The sequence below is a fragment of the Trachurus japonicus genome, unplaced genomic scaffold, assembly GCF_045865225.1.
Source record: "Trachurus japonicus isolate A0001 unplaced genomic scaffold, Traja_1.0 AP031020.1".
Lineage (NCBI taxonomy): Eukaryota > Metazoa > Chordata > Actinopteri > Carangiformes > Carangidae > Trachurus > Trachurus japonicus.
This window is the reverse complement of record NW_028221153.1, coordinates 1,542,073-1,564,711: the sequence shown is the minus strand read 5'-3', so window position 1 is coordinate 1,564,711 and position 22,639 is coordinate 1,542,073. Positions and strand designations below refer to the sequence as shown.

The 22,639-nt window shown below is 44.1% G+C and overlaps 1 protein-coding gene across 1 annotated transcript in view; it reads right to left on the bottom strand.

Moving 5' to 3' along the window:
- LOC146959844 (titin-like) overlaps window positions 1–17,394 on the bottom strand; it is a 35,212-nt gene extending 17,818 nt beyond the window's left edge. Inside the window, exons 1-8 of the mRNA XM_085772865.1 lie at window positions 17,138–17,394; window positions 11,737–11,840; window positions 10,507–10,710; window positions 7,119–7,406; window positions 5,657–5,742; window positions 5,167–5,387; window positions 3,666–3,915; window positions 563–838 (exon numbers count right to left, since the gene is read on the bottom strand). Coding sequence (XP_085628991.1) covers window positions 563–838; window positions 3,666–3,915; window positions 5,167–5,387; window positions 5,657–5,742; window positions 7,119–7,406; window positions 10,507–10,710; window positions 11,737–11,827 — 1,416 coding nt within the window. The 5' untranslated portion in view covers window positions 11,828–11,840; window positions 17,138–17,394. The remainder of the gene's footprint in view (window positions 1–562; window positions 839–3,665; window positions 3,916–5,166; window positions 5,388–5,656; window positions 5,743–7,118; window positions 7,407–10,506; window positions 10,711–11,736; window positions 11,841–17,137) is intronic.
- Window positions 17,395–22,639: the final 5,245 nt, after the last annotated feature.

Here is a 22,639-nt window from a genome sequence, read left to right as displayed (position 1 = left end):
GAGTTTCACACAGTAAATATGGACAGTTTATGGATGTGCCGACGAGCTCGTTGGGAGATTTTAGTTATCTGAGAGCACTGGCAAATAATTTTGGGAAATTGATGGTAACACTTTACTTGAATAGGTATTCATAAGATTGACATAACACTGTCATAACCATGACATAACAGCTGTCATAAACATCAATGAATACTTCTGACAGCTGTGGTTAAGTGTCATTCGGTAAGTTATGTCACTTTTAATGCAAAGTTGACATTGTTTGAGATGTTTTTGTTCTGACAACTTGACATAAAGACAATTTAAACTGTCATAGCAGACCTAATGGACAAACTTTAAAAATGATGTCAAGTTCTCATAACAAGGAACATCTCAAACAATGTCAACTTTGCATCAAAAGTGACATAACTTACCGAATGACACTTAACCACAGCTGTCAGAAGTATTCATTGATGTTTATGACAGTGTTATGTCAATCTTATGATATTCAAGTAAAGTGTTACCGAAAAGAAAATTGTTTGCCAGTGCAGAAACTAGAGAGTCTCCTGGTGCTGCAGCCTCTGACCTGAGGCAGTGGCAGCGTTGGTTCATGTGCAAACTCCTGAGCAGTAGTGAGCATCTGTCCAGCCTGCACCCTCATCGTCGTCCATTGTTGATCAGCCACCATGGCGGCGGCGGCGGCGGCCCCACCTTGCTGCCTTATCTCTACCTCCACAGCCTCCTCCTCCTCCTCGTCAGCTCCACCACCCTCCACATCCACATGCACCGGCTTGCGGACACGAGCCAGGTCGACGGCGGCCACCACCGTGGCCACCGCGCCGGCTCTTTTCCCTCCCCCGGCCTGGAGACACAACCAGCAGCACATAGATATCAGCACATCCATGGCAACACAGAGATACAGGGACTGGCGGGGGGACACTAAGCAGTTCCTTCAAATGAATCCCTGGTGCCTTTGTTTGATTTTGATTTAATACTTGATTAAAAGAATGGTTCACCCAAAATTCAAATTGCATTATCATGATCTCCTCCCCCTCATGTGGACTAAGAGCTGGGAGAAGTTTCAGAGTCCTCCGTGGCTTCTCTGAGTTACAGGGGGTCTCGGCGTAGCAGTGCATGTCCATATGACGGTTGCAAATGGATACCAACTGTCTTCGTAACAAAAAGACACACCAAAAAACATCCAAATACCTCCATGCTGCTCGTATGTAATGTCCGTCTTGTATTGAAGCCCCAAAATGAGAAATTGTCCCGAAAAAAATTAAATAAGTCTATATTTCAAGCTTGTTTGCCGGCGCAAATCTCGTGAGATTTTGGACAGACCAGGAAGAGGAGCTTCCGCTACAAAACAAGCTTGAAATATAGACTTATTTAATTTTTTTCGGGACAATTTCTCATGTCGGAGCTTCAATACAAGACAGACATTACAGACAAGCAGAATGGAGGTATTTGGATGTTTTTTGGTGTGTCTTTTTGTCACGAAGACAGTTGGTATCCATTTGCAACCGTCATATGGACATGCACTGCTACGCCGAGACCCCCTGTAACTCAGAGAAGCCACGGAGGACTCTGAAACTTCTCCCAGCCCTTAGTCCACATGAGGGTAGTACTTGGTGAACTAATTAAATAATACATTGCAATGGCATAAAGCTCAGTGTCCACCGGCCTCTGTAATAAAGACATCACACCTGAATGAGTACGTGTGCACGGCAGCGGTGTCACTGTGCTGTGTGGGGGTCATCCCTATGTTCCCCGGGTCCTATGTTCCCCACATTGTATGGGACCGGGGAACATAGAACCTTATTTTAGAAAAAGGGTCCTATGTTCCCCACTTTTCCCCAATACCTGGAAGTGGAGTTGTGACTTTGAGTGAGAAGTGTAATTGTCCCATTGGTTGGGTTTAGGCAATGAAGAAAGGAGTTGGTTGAGTAAAAGTTGAGTAAAAAGACCAGGTAGAGGCTAGACAGGCCAGATAGAGAGAGAGAGTCCATCGACCAGCAACAGCAGGGAACATAGGACCTTTTTTTGAAAAAGGGTCCTATGTTCCCCGGTATGTATTGCGACTGGGGATAGGACCCTTTTTGGGAAAAACAGGGAACATAGGTACGCTCCCGTTGTGTGACAGGATACCGCTGTATGTAAATGTACTCATGTAACATCCTGTTTGACATGCAGTGACTGAAACCGTGAGATCAAGAAACAAAACAACATGAGCAGGAAAAAAGAATAAGAAAAAGAAGTGCTCTGTGAAGAAAAGTGACCCAAAAAAAAAAGAGTCAAAAAAGAGGCGGAGCTTCAGAAGGTACCTGCTCCTCAGGTGGCCAGAGCGCCGGGCGGACATCTTGAACGGCTGATCTTGTTTCATCATCAGACAAACTGGACAACGTGTTGACGTGTTCTCCGTCTTCATGGGTGAAGATGGACGACAGATCTTCACTGTGACACGCTGATGACATCATCACAGGAGGAGCACAACACTTTCTCTCTCTGTCCGATGATGTCGCATCGCTGTCGTCTAAACTTTCACAGATTCCCCCCAAACTATGGGATGGAGGAGGGTTATGTCGCGTCATCTCCTCGTCCTGTCCCACTGCCTTTTGGGTAAAACAGGAGTTGTTGTCCAGTTGCCGACTTGGCGACTCCGACTCCTCCAGTTGTTGGACCGTTTGAGGCTGACAACCAGATCAATAAAGGCTCACGTTGACTTTCACACTGGTGTTAAACTGTGACGAGGTAAAGACACTCAAACGGACGGTGGAGGAAGTGATGGAGAGACGGACGAGGAGACGAAGAGGGGCAGACGTTTTTCAACCAAACCCTTCAAACACTCTGACTCACAAACGTTTCAAGTCACTTCCTGTTTTCACAGTCAAGGAAAATATGAAACATCTGTTATATTTGTGACCTTTACATCTCGGATCTGTTCATCCATGAGTTCTGCTCATGTTTAAACCTACGACAATGAAAATCATGAAAATAAAATAAAAGCATTTTCAACCAGGTCTGGTTGAAAAACAGGCAACGTTGTGAAATGCGATGGTTATATTTGCCGTCGCCATGACAACAACCTGATTGATGCCAGTCACTGTGGCGGTCTTACTGTGCGTTTACACCAAAAGCTTCCAAAGCGTCAAAACGCCGGAAGTCAATTCATTTTCAATGAGCGCCCGGCGACACTGAGCGTCGCCGCACTTCCAAAGCGTCCAAAGCTTCACCAGACGAGAAGTTGAGCCCTGGTTAACTTTAGGGTAATTAGCTATGACCCGGTTCGGCGACAACCGGCGGCAACCTGTCAGAATAGAGATGTCAGTCGGCTGCCTTTTTTTTTCTTTTTTTTGTCCTTCGGCTCCCCAGTGACCAGCGCGATCGAACTTTGACGTCAGTCACGTGACGAGCGGCCAAAGCGGCTGAAAATATTTGCCGTTTTGGGAGCTGTCTTGTCTGACGCCCAGCCTCGAGCGTTTTTGACGCTTTGGAAGCTTTTGGTGTGAACGCACAGTTAGTTTCATCCTCACCATCATGGCGCCGCCACATAGAAAACAAAGAGACGATGTCCTTCTCACACATACACACATATACAGGTCAAAGGTCAACAGAGCAGTTTGATTGGCAGGAAGGACCCTCTTCCTGCCAATCAAACTGCTGGGTGGTGACCTCGGCCCCCCCCTCACCTCTCTGACCCCGGTGACCTGCTGCTCCCAGTGCTGCTCGTGGCCCAGCTGGGTCACGGTGCTGCTGCTGCTCATCACGCTGCTGGTCATCATGCTGGTCATGCTGCTGTAGCTGGCCTCCGCCGTGTAGCCGCCCTGTTTCCATGGCGGCGGCACGTCGGCGCCGGCGACCGCCTGTTTGCGTGCGGTGATGGGAGACTTGACGGGCCTGATGGGGGAGACCGAGAGTCTCGATGTGGGGGAGGCAGGCCTGGAGACGGGGGAGGGAGGTCACGTTAAAGGCTGCCACAAAACCACGAAGCTACGTTTCTGAAGTCATGTATCGAGTTATCAAATAGTAAACAAAATCCAAGTCTGGTACCACTTTACTTGAATGGGTATTCATAAGATTGACATAACACTGTCATAACCATGACATAACAGCTGTCATGAACATCAATGAATACTTATGACAGCTGTCGTTAAGTGTCATTCGGTAAGTTATGTCACTTTTGATGCAAAGTTGACATTATTTGAGATGTTCCTTGTTATGACAACTTGACATCATTGTTAAAGTTTGGCCATTAGGTCTGCTATGACAGTTTAAATTGTCTTTATGTCAAGTTGTCAGAACAAAAACATCTCATGTCAACTTTGCATCAAAAGTGACATAACTTACCGAATGACACTTAACCACAGCTGTCATAAGTATTCATTGATGTTTATGACAGTGTTATGTCAATCTTATGAATACCTATTCAAGTAAAGTGTAAATCCTGTGTCTCAGTAAAAGCAGCGCAGGACTGGAACTCAACACCAGGGTCTATTAGAGAATCAAGCACTCACTATTCTTTTAAAAGAGAGTTAAGGCAATGGTTAATCAATAATCAATCATGTAATCACTAATCATGTAAATCACTAATCAATCATTATTTGTGCTGTTTCTCAATGCTTGTAATTATATGTCCTGTTTTGTTTTTTCCTGTTTGTTTGCTTGTTTGTTAGCTTTTGTTTTCTTGCCTAATGCCATTTATGTCCTACCTTGTAATGTCTGATATTGTTTGTGCTAATGTCTTAGCTCTGTGTGCTAATGTCTTAGCTCCGTGTGCTAATGTCTTAGCTCTGTGTGCTAATGTCGTAGCTCTGTGCGCTACTTGCATGTGTTTCTAGCTGTACTTTCTTCTCTTGCTTTGCTCTTCTTCTCCCTGTCTGCATGTTATATCATCATGCCATGAGCTTTTGTTATGCTGTATGTCAGACTTCTTACCTGTTTTACTTGTTATTAGGAGCTTTTACTAGGTAGATTGTTATGTAAGTTGTGTTTTGAAAGAACTTAATTGTTGCCCCCTTTTTTTGGCTTTTAGGTTGCCTTTAACATCTGGCCAGGGACAACAGAGGAAAACTAGCCTTGTTGGCTAACTCTGGCCCACTTACAGTTTTTCTTTTAACTCTGTTGATTAGTGGTGCACTGTCCCTATGAAATAAACTAATAAATGAAAAATGAAATAAAGGCTCCACCCACCTGACAGGTGTGGGCGTTGGCGCCTTCACGTGTCTGACTGGCGATGGCGACTGTTGGCGTGCTCCGGTCACCTTGGCGACCAGTGAGGCCTGTGTCGGGGACTTGGATGTGGGCTTGGGAGGCACTCTAGGTGGAGTCTTGTGAGCCAGCTGCTGAGCCAGCTCCACTCCCTCCACCTGCATCTGCATCATGGAGGAGGCCTGGAAACTGGCCTCCATCCTCTGAGGACAAACAATTATGGGGGAGGGGAGGGGGGTTAGAGGGGGGGTTAGGGAGTTCTGCATGCTGCTCAGTGATTACTGATACTAGGGGTGGGCATTGCCAAGGGCCTCACGATACGATACGCATCACAATACTTGAGTCACTATACAATATGATATTGCGATTTCCAATATATATATCGTATCGCGATATATTGCTGTATCGATATTTTTGCCCACCCCTAACTGATACTGATCATTATTGATGATTAGATGTCGAGTGTTCGTACCTTCTCCACTCTGGTCTGACGGCTCCCTGAGATCTGAGAGGTTGAAATCACGGTCTTGGTTTTCTTTGCTGGAACGGCTTCTTCACCTGAGCACAGGTACAAACACATCAAGGTGTGAGTCACATGGTCACATGGTCACATGGTCAACACACCAATTGTTCTTTCTTGTGAAAGTTTAAAATCTTGTTCATTTAGAGGTGAATAGTTTCATATTTCATAGCTTTGACACTAATTTGAAGGTCCAGTGAGATAAATGAAACTTATAGTTAAACGGGCACAGAGACCTTAACAGGATGTTTTCACACACACAGCACAAATTCCCTTTAATAAAAAATTAATTTCCTTTCCTGCCTCCATTTTGTGGAGGCTAACCCAGAAGCTAACAAAGAAGCTAGCGCTAAATGAGAAGGTTTTCTGCTGTATTACCTTCTGCATTGGCTGATCGTGTTCAGAAACTTTTACATGTTGATCAAACTCCACCAGGAGGAAGCTCAGTGGTGAGCTTAGTGCTAAGCTAAGACTCATCATCCAGTAGGTGTGAGTTTGTTAAACAGTCTCACCCTGAACCAGCAGTTCGGCGGTAACAGTCGTTTACACGCTAAAAACTCCTGGGTTATTTCTTTAACCCAATTTCTGGGTTACTTGTGTTGGGTTAAAATTATGGTTATTATTTTTCAGAGAGTAACCCATTTTTGGGTTATAGAGCTAATATTTTAACCCAGTTCTTGGGTTGTTTTGGTTATTATACCATTTATGGGTTATTTTTCAAAGAGTAACCCATTTTCTGGGTTACACACTAAAAGCTCTTGGGTTATTTCTTCAACCCAATTTCTGGGTTGCTTTTGTTGGGTTAAAATTTTGAGTTATTTTTCAAAGAATAACCCATTTTCTGGGTTATAAACACATTTATAATATGAACAGTAACCTGTCAAGAGTTTGCCTGCCTGTTGTTTTACTTTTCACAACATTGTAGTCAATATAACCTAACCTTTGGGTCAAGTACTTAAAGCAGAAGTAAGCGATCCGGTCGTTTTGGCTAATGCTGCGTTCTAGGCAGGCTTTTGAAACCGTAAGTTACGGCTTCAAGTCACGACTTACGACTTTGTAGCGTTACAGGCAACCCATAACTCGTGTTTTTCTGACCTGTTGCACCTGTTTTACCTGTGAAAGTCACTATAACGGCCACTCGTAACTTCTGACCCGTTAAGTCGTACCAGATCGAACTGGTACGACTTCACAGGTCGGAAAAACACGAGTTATGGGTTGCCTTGAACGCACCATAACTTCTTGTCAGCCGATGGAGTTAGCAGCCCCCGCCTTCGTCATCGGAAATATCGCTTACTTCTGCTTTAACCCAAAAGTTGGGTCAAAAAGAATAACCCATTATGGGTTATTCTTTTTGACCCAACTTTTGGGTCCCAGGAGTTTTTGTGTGTATCTAATGAACGTCTGAGCGTCTCACCCTGAACCAGCAGCTCGGCGGTAGAGGTGGCTCGTCCACTGCTGTTGGTGGCGGTCACGGAGTATGTCCCAGAATCCTCTGGGAAGGCCTCGGCGATCAGCAGACTGTACAGGTCTCCCTCCTGGAGGATCCTGAAGTCGGCCGAGCTCTGGATCTCGGCTCCCTCTCTGTAGAACTGGACCACAGGTGCAGGGATACCTGCGACTCTGACGTCCAGCCTCACCTGGCTGCCCTGTCTCACTGTGGAGCTCTGCAGTCTCTGTAGGAAGTTTGGAGGCGCCGTCTCCGCTGCACACGGACAGGAGAGGACAGGTGAGTTAGACTCAAAGGACAGGTGAGTTAGACTCAAAGGACAGGTGAGTTAGTCTCAAAGGACAGGTGAGTTAGACTCAAAGGACAGGTGAGTTATAACCCAGCACTCCCACCTGCACTAAGAGATGGTCTCACTAAGAGGTGGCACAGCATGGGGATTAAAACATTTGGCGACCTCTATGATAATAATATACTCAAATCCTTTGAACAATTAAAAGAGTCCTTCAACCTTCCTGCTGCACATTTCTTTAAATATCTGCCGGTCAGGCACTTTATGTGCTCTCAACAGGGTGGGCATCCAACCCCCCTAGAATCTCCTGTAACTGATAACATTCTGAAGGGCATTCAACACTCTAAGGGCATGGTGTCCGTGATATGAAGCAGAATACTGGATCTCCTGACAAATAAAACTCTGAAATCTAGGGCTAAATGGGAGCAAGATCTTGGTTTCACCTTTAAAGACTGTGATTGGGAGGCGCTGTGTAGCTCAGCTCAAAAGTTTTCTTATAATAGCCGCCATAGGCTTCTACAGATTAATCTCATTCATAACATTTATTTCACACCAGAGAGACTCCATAAAATGTACGGTACTATTTCTGAACTTTGTCCTAGGTGTAAGGCCGCAACAGGAAGTCTTATTCATATGTTTTGGGACTGTGTAAATTTGAAACAATTTTGGGATCGTATTCTGGATGCACTCAAGGGCATCACAGGGATTGAGATTCCTCACTCACTAAGATTGATTTTGCTAGGGGATTTATCTGTTTTACCCGCTAACAAGATAAGGAAGACACGTTGTATTAGGCCAGTGGTTCTCAACCTTTTTTGAACCAACGCCCCCCTGGCCATACCATGATCCTCTGACCGCCCCCCTCCCCCCCCAAAAAAAAAAACAATGTTACAAAATTTCGGTTTAAACTTGTTTTCTACACTTATCTGTTACTTTATTCATATTTCACTGCTTTCGTGAAGCTAAGACTCTGGTAAACATATTTCAAGCACCAAAACAGTTTGTCATTTTCAAAAAGCAGACTTCAAATTTCCAGCATTTGACCTAAATTATTTATTTTTTTACAGGTCTCTAGAACAAAAACTGCCCATAATGATGGTAATGATGACGGAGCTGTCCATGGTTACTCAACCAAAAGTCTCTTGACATATCAAACAAAGAAAACTATGGACTATGGAAGTTTTAATGCTCAAAATACAAACAATATCATGACGGGAACCCTATGTTGCGGTTAAAAAAAAAAAAGATTGTTGATTTGGTGCTAGAATGTCCAATTGTGCGTGCAAAATTTTTTTGAGGATGCCCTCAAATCACTTATTTTGGGCACTAACTGGGGACCAAAAAGTTGGTAAAACTGAATTTCAGAAACATTATCTTGGCTAACAATGTGGAACAATAAGGTGGATGTCTTTCAAAAAACTTATTTCACCACTCCATATATTGATTTTTCGTGGCTTCATCGTAAACAAATGCACATGGCCAGGGACTGCTAGCAAAACAGCGGAAAAGCAGCGGACTTGCATAGTTCCACTTTGATTAAACATTTGAAATCCCTAGTTTAATGTTACACTGCTCTCACATTTCCATTGAAGGTAGCTCCCCTCCCCTAGCACAGACTTTTTTTTTTTTTTTACCCCAAGCACGGACTGATGCAGGCAAGGTGCGCGTGTGTGAGTCAGGGTGGAAGAGACCACATCCATCAGAAAGGAGGGGAGTTGTAATTTTTGGAAAAAGGCAATGATGTATTTTTGAGATGGACTATGACATTATTTGTAATACATTTCACTCAATATGACCACTGATCATAGCTAGATGGTAAAATAATAAGTAAGGTAAAGTAACTTAAAAAAAAAAAAAAAAAAACATCCCTCAAATCTGAGGGGGCACCTGCCCCCTCGGTTTCTATTGACATTACGCCGCTGGTAATTTACGGGCTTCCCTCTTTAAACGAGGTGTTTGTGCAAGACGCTATAAAGACCCAACATGCACCCTGTAACTATTAAGGTGGCAGCCAAAAATCACCTTAGATCGGCAGGAAAACCCTGTTGGGTAAAGTCGGGCGGACATGTGCGTGTGCTTCACCTGTAAAGACGGCGCCGCTAAAAAAAAAAAAAAAAAAAGACGGCTCGGGTCACCTGCTCCTCGCAGGGACGAGCAGTCACAGGAGCTCTGCTATTCCTCTTTCTTCAGCCTGTAGCCTACACTAATGTTTGTATAAAAAATCCATCTAACTTCATTCAGTAGCCTATGGGTAAACTATACAAAGACGTGTGTGTGTCATTTAAGTCAGACCGTCTGACGCAGCGCTCCTGTAGTGCGCACTATGGTTGGTTTGAAACGTGTGCGGGAATTTCCCGCATTATGAGTGTTATATTTGCGGGTTAAATCAGTTGAAAAGTAGGTTATTTATGTCGGTTATTTGCACTTAAAAAGTTGGGAAACCATTAAAGTTGAAAAAGTAGAACTCAAATGAACTTTGTAGGAGCCAAGTTGTGGCGCCCCCCATTTTTTTTTTTGGGGGGCTTTTTTGCCTTTACTTGATAGCACAGCAGAGAGGGGGAATGACATGCAGGAAAGGGCCGCCCGACGCGGGATTCGAAACGGGGACGCCTGCGTTGAGGACTGTAGCCTCCACATGGGGTGGCCGCTTTAACCACTGCGCCACGCACCGCCCCTGTGGCGCCCCCCATTTTTGCCTGAGCGCCCCCCTCTCAGCCCTCACGCTCCCAGCGCCCCCCACAAAGTTCAGAACGCCCCCCAGGGGGCGGTACCGCCCCCGTTGAGAAACCCTATATTAGGCTATCCCTAATTGCTGGAAATAAATGTATTGCCATACTGTGGAAAAGTGAAAACCCACCCACTGTCTCAATGTGGCTTAAGGAAGTTGCATCATACATGGCCTCTGATAAAATTATGTTCAATGTGAAAAAGAAACCCCATCTTTTTGAAAAATGCTAGAATGACTTTAAAACATATCTTGATAACTTCTCACAATTAACTGGTTGAGTACTGTCAATGGTGTAGCGGTAGTTGTTGGCTGTTGTACGAGTCTACCTGAGGCCTCACCTGTAACTAGGAGCTCGGCGGTGCTTGTGGCTTGTCCAGTGCCATTGGTGGCTCTGACAGAAAATCTTCCGCTGTGTGCGGCGGTCACAGCGGGGATCCTCAGAACAGCGCGGCCGTCGCTGAACGAGATCTGAACGCCGGGCAAAGCGGCGGCGGAAAGAACCTGGCCATCACGGAACCAGCTCACCTCAGGAACTGGAGAACCTGCAGCGGAGAACCACACAACCCAGAGATCCAGATTAGATTAGCTCAGAGTCAACAACAACAACATGCTATCTGAACACAACGCCTTATTCTGGAAATTAGTCTAGTAATTTTATGAAAAAAGGTTGAACAAATTGCAACAGAAGCAAACTCAACTGGTTTTGTGTCCTCAACATGTCCTGAGTGAGGGGAAAAAAGCCCCGAAGAATCCCATTAGGGGAAAGTTTAGAAAAAGACCCAAATATAGCCCATTCATACGCCTATTCATTATTTTTCTCACGTGAATAGGGTAAAATTTTTAACCTTTAGATATCTCCATTAAAATTACTGAGTTGATTACTTTCATTAAGACAAACAAAAAATGTATTACAAGTTTTTTGAAATTCTTTGTTAACATTAGCACATTTGCATAAATTCCACCGTTCTGACGGCACATGTAGGCCTATATAAGGTGCTGTGGTGGTACCAACATGAACATTGGAATGAGTTGACTCCATCGGTCAACCAACAAGAAACCACTTTAAATTTCAAGATGACTGCAATTTTTCAAGAATCCGTCGCTGCGGGAAGCACTCGTTTTACATGGTAGGCTAAGCAACCTAGCTCATTAAAGCTAAAGTAAACTCCTTGACTTGGTCCGAATATTCAAGACAATACACAGGTCCTTTTATGAACCTCTGGAGTCAACTCATTCCAGTTTTCATGCTGGTACCACCACAGCACCCTTTATACATGTGCTGCCAAAACGGTGGAATTCAGTAATTTTCATGGAGATATCTAAAGGTTAAAACTTTTACCCTATTCACATAAAAAATAATGAATAGGCGTATGAATGGGCTATATTTGGGTCTTTTCCTAAACTTTCCCCTAATGGGATTCTTCTGGGCTTTTTTTCTCTCACTCAGGACATGTTGAGGATACAAAACCAGTTGAGTTTGCTTCTGTTGCAATTTGTTCAACCTTATTTCATAAAATGACTGGACTAAATGTCTCAGACAGGAAGTGAGTGGACAGGAAGTTCCTTACCACTAACTTGAGCCTCGAACGTCGCAGCACTACCCTCAAGTGCTACGACGCTCTGCAGCGGCTGTGTGAACGTTGGCGCCTGTGTCGACATGTTGGTCGGCAGCCTGCAGAGACAGAGACAGAGACAGAGACGTTAATGAGACACTGATGAGAGAGGAAACACAGCAGCAGCAGCAACAGCAACAGTTGGTAGAAGAGGAGACACTGCTGGCATCCCATAATCCATCCCTCTCTCCACAAATAGACACCTGCATCTGTCAAGTCTTAGGTTTCACTCTCCCAAAGCATCATGGGAGCTGTAGTCAAGGATTTACAGCTCCAGTTCAGCTCCTCTCTCAGCAGAGGTCAGGACAAATACAAGTCCAGTTGCCTACGATTCAATTTGCAATATTTATACAGAAAAGCGGGCTGTATGAATAAAGTACATTTACAAAAAATAAAAGTACATTTACATTTATCGTGTTTTAGTTAGTTAGTTAGTTAGTTGATTGATTGGAAGCCTGAGAAGTGCCAACAGAATTTCATTGTACAATTGAACAATGACAATAAAGTTTTCTTGAATCTTGAAACTAACTGTCTTGTGGAAAACAGTGTTTCTCAAAATCTTTCCAAGAATATTTGTCTTATTTCAAAATGTCTCAATTTTAGTCAAAACTAATCTCTTTCCACTTAAAATCAGACTCGTCACCTAAAATGAACTTGTTTTTAGATCATTTTCACTTGTTTCAAACTAATTTTCACTTGAAATAAGTAGAAAAATCTGCCAGTGAAAGCAAGTTTTTTGTGTTTGTAATAAGAAAGAAAAACTTGCTCCACTGTCAGATTTTTCTACTTATTTCAAGTGAAAAATCTGCTTGAAAGAAGTAAAAAGTGTCTAAAAACAAGCTGCTTTTTAATGTGATGAGTCTTATTTTAAGTAGAATGAGATTAGTTTTGACTAGAAATGACATTTTGACTAGAAATAAGACAAATATTCTTGGTATGGTATTGAGTTTTTGCAGTGCATCGTCATTTCAGCCTGTGTAAAGTGAACATGTGTGAGGGTCCACTGCTATAAGTGTCGGGGGGCTTGGGGCTTGTTGGGGTCAGATGACGGACGACGGCAGCTGCAGGTCGGCCATGTGTCGGAGGGGTCAGAGGAAACAGCAGCAGAAGGAAAGTGTGAGCGAAAGAAACTGCTGTCGATACGGAATCTGATCACGGTGGCATCGCCATCGGAAACCGCTGTGTTTCCATGGCGATGGACTAAGAGATGTCAAAGAAGGAGGAGCAGAGGAATGTTACACTGCAAAAATTCAAAATCTTTCCAAGAATATTTGTCTTATTTCTAGTCAAAACTAATCTCATTCTACTTAAAATAAGACTCATCACATTAAAAGCAGCTTGTTTTTAGACACTTTTTACTTCTTTAAAGCAGATTTTCACTTGAAATAAGTAGAAAAATCTGATAGTGAAAGCAAGTTTTTCTTCCTTATTACAAGCACAAAAAACTTGCTTTCACTGGCAGATTTTTCTACTTATTTCAATTGAAAATTCGTTTGAAACAAGCGAAAATGATCTAAAAACAAGTTAATTTTTGGGTGATGAGTCTTATTTCAAGTGGAAAGAGATTAGTTTTGACTAGAAATGAGACATTTTGACAAGAAATAAGACAAATATTCTTGGAAAGATGTAGAGTTTTTGCAGTGTAAAGCTGCAGATAATCAATAATACCGATCGATAACGGGGTTCTGGTTTCTGTTCTGGTTCCAGTCTCACTGTCGCTGCAGCTGTTCTCATCATAAATCTGTCTGCTCTGTCACAGACGTGTGTATTTATACTTGTAGATAAAGTTAAATTGAATGTTTTGTTCCAGTTGTGAAACATGAACCATTAAATCTTAAAAATAAATAATGTCTTCATGTTTCTGTCCAATCAGACTCTGACGTTTAAAGAGAAGAAGCAGAAGCAGAAACGTGTGGAAACATCATCAAACAGCTTCATCACAGGTCGTTAAAGCTTCTGTGTTTTCACAGCGAGTGTGAAGGGAGGGGCTCAACACTTAACCCCCCCACCCCCGACACACACACACACACACACACACACACACACACACACACTGAGTCCAGGTTAAAGCTGATAGTTGTGAAGCTTCTCCTTCACTTTTTTTCTTTGGTTCAAGTTTACAAACTATAAAAGTTTGTGTGATCAACAACCAACATTTAACAACAACATGGATATTCATCTAATGTTACACTGCAAAAACTCAAAATCTTACCAAGAATATTTGTCTTATTTCTTGTCAAAATGTCTCATTTCTAGTCAAAACTAATCTCTTTCCACTTCAAATAAGACTCACCACCTAAAAATGAACTTGTTTTTTGATCATTTTCACTTGTTTCAAACTAATTTTCACTTGAAATAAGTAGAAAAATCTGCCAGTGAAAGCTAGTTTTTTGTGTTTGTAATAAGAAAGAAAAACTTGCTCCACTGTCAGATTTTTCTACTTATTTCAAGTGAAAATCTGCTTGAAAGAAGTAAAAAGTGTCTAAAAACAAGCTGCTTTTTAATGTGATGAGTCTTATTTTAAGTGGAAAGAGATTAGTTTTGACTAGAAATTAGACATTTTTTACAAGAAATAAGACAAATATTCTTGGTAAGATTTTGAGTTTTTGCAGTGTATTGCTTATTAACTTCAATGAACACACTGAATACTACTACCATAACTACCTGAATAATAAAAACAAGAATCATTATAACTATTTATAACTGTCAGTTCTGTGAAAACATCAATTTTCTCTTTCTCCTCCGACAGTGAAAAATAAACATGAGTCATCAGATAATAAAACACCAGTGACTGAAGAAGTAACAGCTGAGAGAGAGAGAGGCTGATGTGACAGCAGCAGGTGTCACACACACACACACACACACACACACACACACACACACACACACACTGCTCCAGACTGACTGCGCTGTAAATGAGGCTCAGTATACACGACTTTAAATGAAGGCAACTAACTAACTAATTAACTGACCCTGTTGCATTTTGCCTCTAAAGTTTGAGACCGTGGAAGTAAATGTTTCATCTACTTGTACGTATGAGACCAGTGAGGTTTTTTATTTGAACACTGGTGAAATGTGGAAGAGGCGACTCTGAGAATCTGGACTCATCGGTCAAAGGTGTTAGACCGATAATGAAAAGGAAATGTGAATATTTGCTTTGTAAGTTGATTCATGTCGTGTGCCACTAAGACTTCTGCTTGGGCCTCTTCAAATATGAAGTTAGGAGCCACTGCACTGCAAAAACTCAATACCTTACCAAGAATATCTGTCTTATTTCTAGTCATTCATTCTACTTAAAATAAGACTCATCACATTAAAAAGCAGCTTGTTCTTAGACACTTTTTACTTCTTTCAAGCAGATTTTCACTTGAAATAAGTAGAAGAATCTGTAGAAGCACAAAAAACCTGTTTTCACTGGCAGATTTTTCTACTTATTTCAAGTGAAAATTAGTTTGAAACAAATGAAAATGATCTAAAAACAAGTTAATTTTTAGGTGATGAGTCTTATTTTAAGTGGAAAGAGATTAGTTTTGACTAGAAATGAGACATTTTGACAAGAAATAAGACAAATATTCTTGGAAAGATTTTGAGTTTTTGCAGTAATACAGTATTACAGTGGCATTAATACTGTAATAATACTGCATTATTACCGTAGCACTACAGTAATAATGCAGTATTACAATGGTATTAATACTGTAGTGATACTTCATTATTACTGTAGTATTACACCAGAAGATCCTCCTCCTCCATACTGCCGTCAGTCACAGACATATTGATCAGCTCCGAGCTCTGATCCGATCGGTCAGATCAATAATGAGCTGATCTGAGAGCAGCAGCAGCAGCAGCAGCAGTAGAAACATTAAATAATGAAGCAGACACTGATGAAAGTATAAATAGAAAGGACTTTAGTCAACGTTCAGTGTGTGTCGTTAAGCAGAGCTATAAATAAAGCAGCAGCAGCAGCCCGAGGTAACATGAAGCTCCATCTCCCTACGGCCAGTGAACGCACCAAATCACCAAAGACCCAATCACCAATAAACAACAGCTTCCTGTTTGAGTCATGATGTTGATATCGATCATGTTTATGTTCATAATGACTTCACAGACTGTCAATAAAGGTTTACTGACCACAACTTCTTCCTCTCCACAGGGAAACGTCTCATCACAGGACTGAATTATTCTGACAAAACATTTCACATCAAAGAGAAAAGTGAAGCAGCTTTTACTTTTACTTTTACTTTTACAGCCCAGAAGGAAAATCTGACCACCAATAACAAGCTGTAATAACAATCAATAAGAAGCACACGATCAATAACAAGCTAATGATCTATAATCAGCTATAATGAAAAATAAAACCTTGGATATTTACTCTTTTATGCTATTTACTCTTTTATGCTTGTAAAAAATCTGGTCTGTTAATTCTTTTTATGCTTGAATATCCTTGTTATTAACTTGTATGTCTTGTTTTTTCTGCTGAGTGTTTGTATAGTTGTGCATATTTGCTATTGTCTTTTAACCTATCTTTTCTCCCTCACAGCCCCCCTCCACCTCCCCCTCCCCCTCAAGAAGCGTATGCCTCTTGTCAGGCCATCATTGTAAATAAGAACTTGTTCTTAATTGATTCTGCCTGGTTAAATAAAGGTTAAATAAAATAAAAAAAAGCTGATGATCAACAGAAGCTGCTTCGTGCAACTGTTCCTGCTGTTTTTTCAATGTGACATTAAAGGCCTCGTCAGGGCAGCTGCCGTCGTCTGTCTGTCAGTGCTGTCAGCTGATTGGACGTCATCTCTGCAACCGACCGATCGATCATCTGTCTTTCTAATCAATACTCAATAGTACCAATACACAACCTTAAAATCCAACCCCCCCCCCACAAAAAAAGTGGAAAGTTGGAAAGTTGGAAAAGACGGATCCAGTTTAACTCAGCTGATATTTACAGACAGGAATCTGAGCGACAGATATGGCCGTGGCCAAAAATACACAACCCCCCCTCCCCTCCCCCCCGGCCCCCCCCTGCGGTCTGACTGACAGGCAGCATGTGGACATATCTGAGCCGGTGAAGTGATCTCCGTGCTGCTGATTCCCTTAAAAAGCCATGGGCCCCCAGCTGACGGGCCACTCTCATGCTATCAGCTGCTATTCTTGGCTTTTCTCAGATCGGTGCAGAGTCGGCTGCTGCACGAGGCCCCATACACACACACACACACACACAGAGACACACACATACACATACACACAACCTTAATGTCAAACACACAAAAACACCAGAAGCCAGTGAGGCCCATCAGAGCCCAGACCCGGTCCCTAGACCCGGTCCTAGACCTGGTCCCCATACAGCACATGAGTGGTTACTCACTTGTCTCCACAAGGCTGCCTGGGTCTGATGGGACGGAGCCCGGCTCACTTGACCAGCAACACTCTCCTTATCCAGAAAGATTTTCCAGAAAAATCCAAGATGAGAACGGTGTTGAGCCTCGTTGGTTATCCCCCCTTTTCCTCCCCGAACACACAAAAAACTAAACAAAACTACACAGTCGTGAGGCCGTGTAGTTTTGTTTCCCTTCTCCTGCAATCCCTCCACCCGAGGCCAGGCTGGGAATGCTCCAACTGCTCAGGAGGGCCCAGACGGTGCCGCGGGGTTTTATACCGTGGGGGGGGGCCACCTGCATCATCACCACCCCCCCCGGAGCTCCCCATTGGCCGGCCGGGAACCTCAGGGGGGCATGATGGGACATGGCAGCCATGTATGCCGCCCCCGGCCCTGTCAGTCATCATCGTCGGTGTTGATCCGGGTTTGATCTGGATTGATGTGAGGCGTTGGAGAGCAGCAGCGTTGAAACTCAGACTCTGGTTGTTGTTTAATGAGAGAAAAGAGCTGAAGTTTTTCTGTGTTGAAGTGACCACAGACTCAGAGTCGTTAAATAAGTGCTGACCAAAAGGAGGCAGAGGCTGTCCCTGTCACTCAACCCCCCCACCCTCCCCCCATCCTGGCCGGCCGTTACAACACACCAACAAACTGTGTTTGTTTGCACAACTCAGGAAATCAAGATGCAGCATTTATCACACATCTTTCAATTCTGCAGCATTTATTACATTTATTTAATCAGCAATCAGCTCATCCTAACTGTGCCCCCCTCCCTCCCCTGTGCCCCCCCTCCCCCACCCCGTTGTGGCACCATTTGGTAACAAGGTTTGGTAACAAGGTTTGGTAACAGCCATGACTCAGCTGTCAATCATCCATCAGCAGGAAGCTGCAGCTGACTCTGACTGAACAACCTCCTCTCTCTGAGCTCCAGTCCACACAAACTCAGCAAACTCACTTTTTATCTCCTCTGTTTCCAAATAAATTCACATCCACACCAGTATGTCTAAAAAAAAACTCTGTCCACATGTAATGTAATAAAAACTTGGGGTGGTGATGTCATTTTAAAAAGTTTAAAAAATGCTTTGACCAATCATGGTATAGCATACTGCATTCATGACAACCATCATAGAATAGAATAGAATAAAACTTTATTAATCCCCCAAGGGGGAAATTCACTTTGTCACAGCAGCAACAGATACAAGACAGGCACACAAAAGGTAACCTATCACTAATAAATAAAATAAATTGATAAAAATAAATAAAGGCTTATGAGTTAGTAAAGTGCTTGGATCTCTGTGTGTGTGTTCGTGCATGTGTGCGTGTGTGCTCACGCTCAAGCACTATTGAACAGTCTGATGGCTGTGGGGAGAAAGGAGCGCCTGAACCGCTCCGTTCTGCACCTGGGAGAGTCGGTCTCTGGCTGAAGGTGCCCCCCCCCCTCAACCACAGCTCCTCATAGAGGGGGTGGGAGGGGTTCTCCAGGATGTTGTTGATCTTGACCTTTATCCTCCAGACTGTCCAGTTTGCGGCCCACCACACTGCTGGCCTTCCTCACCAGCTTGTTGATCCTGTTCCTCTCTCCCTCCTTGATGCCTCCACCCCAGCACACCACAGCGAAGAACAACACACTGGCCACCATGGATTAATGAAACGTGGCCAACAGTTTGCTGCACACGTTAAAGGACCTGAGCCTCCGCAGGAAGTACATGCGGCTCTGTCCCTTCCTGTATGCAGCATCTGTGTTGTCCTTCCAGTCCCGCCTGTTGTTGATGTGGACCCCCAAAAACTAACAGGAGTCCACTATCTCCACCTGCTCCCCCTGGATGGTAATGGGGGTTGGGGGCCTCCCGTGCTTCCGATAGTCAATCACCAGCTCTTTGGTTTTGGTGATGTTGAGCCTGAGATGGTTCTCCTCTGACCAGTGGACAAATCTCTCCACCACACCTCTGTCCTCCTCCTCATCGTCCTTGCTGATACATCCAACAATTGAGGAGTCATCTGAGAACTTCTGGAGGTGACTGGTGCTGGAATTATGTCTGAAGTCTGAGGTGTAGATGGTGAAGAGGAACGGTGACAGCACCATTCCCTGGGGTGCACCGGTGCTTCCTGACACCACATCTGACAGTGTCGTCTGGAGTTTAACATACTGTGGCCTGTCAGATAAGTAGTTGGCTATCCAGGCCACAATGTCATGGTCCACCTGCATGGCATGGAGCTTCTCTGCTAGCAGGGAGGGCTGGATGGTGTTAAATGCGCTGGAGAAGTCGAAGAACATCACTCTCACTGAGCTCCCCGGCTCCTCCAGGTGAGAGACAGCCCTATGCAGCAGGAAAATGATGGCATCGTCCACACCAATTCTGGCCTGGTAGGCGAATTGCAGAGGGTCCATGAAACTGCTCACCACGGGCCTCAGCTGCTGCAGAAGCAGTCTCTCAAAGACCTTCATGACATGTGAGGTCAGTGCCACTGGCCTATAGTCATTGAGAGACTTAGGATGTTTCACCTTTGGCACTGGAATGATGCAGGAGGTCTTCCACAGCTGGGGGACTCTCCACAGCTCCAGAGAGAGGCTGAACAGGTAGTGGAACACCTCTGCCAGCTGTCCTGCACATGCCCTGAGCAGTCTGGGGTGAATGTGGTCTGGGCCCATTGCCTTCTTGGCTCTGAGCTTGGATAGCTCCCGTCTCACCTGGCTCGATGTAAAACGTGGGGGCCTGGGGGGTGGGGAGAGGTCATCGGGATGTTAGGGTGTGAGGAGGCTGTGCCACCTACTGCGTGGAGAGCGAGGGGGAAGAGAGAGACTAGTAGCAGCCAAGGCAGGGGAGAGGGCAAGGGGTGTGTGACTTGAGCTGTTGGGGGAGTCCTGTCCCTCCAATCTAATTGGTGTTGTTGACTGCGTCAAACCTGTTGAAGTGCAGGTTTAGCTCATTAGCAAGGTCGAGGCTCCACTCCACAGCTGGACCAGATGCATTTAGCCCTGTTATCTCCTTCATCCCCCTCCACACCTCCTTGGCATTGCCCTGCTGAAGCTTGCTCTCTAGCTTCCCTTTATAGCTGTTCTTGGCCCTTCTCAGCTCTCTCTTCAGCTCCTTCTGGACTGATCTCACCTCCTCCCTGTCTCCTGCCATGAACGCCTTCTTTTTCCTGTTCAGGAGGATCTTAATATCCTTGCTTTGTGTTGTAATGGGGCGTTCACACCAAAAGCAATTTTTAAAAAAAATTGCTTAAAACGCTTGTATCACACTGCTTGATCATTTTTGGATCATCGCTTCATTCGTGCTTGTCGCGCTTGTTGCCTGAAAAAAACAAAAAACCGCTCACTCATTTCTCTCTTTTCACGTCGATCATGGCTTCATGGTTGATGTAACCAACGTTGCTGCACTGCACCTACTGTACAAATCCAAGAAGAGCCTGTTAGCTCGGGTTAAAATGAAACATAAAGTAAATATCCTGCATAGTTCTCCTCTGTGCTACTCTGATTAGAGCAACGTCCATAGCAACAGAGTGTTACTCCGTTAGGGAAGTGACGTCACGTCGGGATAAACTCGTCGCCTGAAAAGTTCAATTTTTCCAACTTCCAACTCACGCCAGACGCTCCATCCGTGCTACCTTATTACATCGCGTGTTACCACACCATTTCAATTATTTTGAATGTAGAGTTGCCACTCAATTCACATCTGTCGCTCTTGGTGTGAACGTCCCATTAGGCAGTGGTTCTCAAACTTTTTTTTTTACATCGAAATACACAAATATTTATTCTCTGAATAAGGTCACTGCTTTTAGGTAATATTTCAAGACCCACAGAATATTTTGTACTATGAATCTGAAACCAGCTCAAAGGAAAGAGGAGACTCTCTATTTAACTAAGGAAAAATCCATTTGTTTGTACCTTGTTCCATTCTTGATTTATCTTAAGTTGAATAGAGCCTGGTTGCACCAAAAAGACTTTTTTTCTAGAAAGCTGAGAAAAATAAATTTTTGTGAAAGAATCCATTTTAATTTTGGCTTCAAAAACATGTAAGACGTCTGAACATTTCATTTCACATGTGTGTGTGTTTCATTGTACAAAAAAAGCAAAAAACAACAAAACTACAACAAGTAGGAGTCCTACTCTGCAGAGTGATGTCTGCTTTCCTACTTCTCCTGCTGTTGCTGCCCCCTCATCCTTCACCCTCTCCTACTTCTCCTCCTGCTGCATCCCCTCCTCAGAGTCGCGACAGCGTCCCCCTTTACCAGCCGCAGAAAAATGCGTTTGATGTATATACATCAATGGCACTCAAGTGTTGGATTTTGATTGAAAACTCTGTTTTCACCTTCATGTGTGGAGAAGGAAACTGAGTGTTTGGTTGCACAGTTTGGACCGGGGGAAGGAGCTCTGAGAGCGGGGCAGCATGTTGCTGCTGGAGGAGCAGGTCGGCAGAGCTCATTATTATTCATTCTTATCACATGACATACGGTGCGCTTGCTGCATGCGTGTCACACCTACGGTGTCGCTCAAAGTGGCCTGAAACACACACAAAAAGGGCTGACACTCATTGAGTTAAAGACCAAAAACACTGTTTAGGTGGATGACTGGCCCAAACACAGAGAAAAGTATCGGTTTCGGCGACATGGTCTGAAGGTGCACTCACACAAGGTACCGTGCCCAAGCACGTTTGCCCCCTAAAGTCCAGATTCTATTGCTAGTGTGAGTGAAGTGTTCCGTGCTTGAGTACGGTATAGGCTACACTTGGTGACGCAATGCGCTTCGGGTTCGGTCTCCATCACGTTTCTGCAACCGTGTGTAAACAACAGTCACTTAATGATAACGTTGCGCCATGTGTATGTCAACATCGCTTTGAGTAAACTTCAAGATGACCATGACAACCGGTCAAACAGTTAAAAGGCGCCATTCTTTCTGCAGTCTGGTTACGTGTGCAGCCGCCGTGTTGGTAAACAAATAATCCCTCTATATCAATGTATGTGTCAGAGGCAACCGTGCTTCAGCAGCTTGGGTTGGAGGTAGTGTGAGTGTGGGCGAGCGGGGGACAGGGGAGGGGGGGCATTCATGCTTCAGCACGGTACTATTCGAACCCAAGCGTGACCGGTTGTCATGGTTATCTTGAAGTTTAATCAAAGTGACGTTAACTAGCGATGTTTACGGCGCGACGTAATCGTTAAGTGACTGTTGTTTACACGAGGTTACAGACACGTGGTGGAGAACAAGTCCGCAGCGCATTACTGTAGCATTCCTGGCCAAGCGTACCGTGCCCAAGCTCCACCTCTCCCAACCGAGCCGGGCCAGGCACACAACACTTCACTCACACCAGCAATAGAATCCGGACTTTAGGGGGCAGACGTGCTTGGACACGGTACGACTGCCTAGTGTGAGTGCACCCTGAGACACCTCAACCTGCTGAGGCTGAATCATAATAATAAGGATGTGAATTAATTACATCATGGAGTTGCAGAAAGAAGTGACGGTGCAGACAGGACATGTCTCTTCTCCTTGAC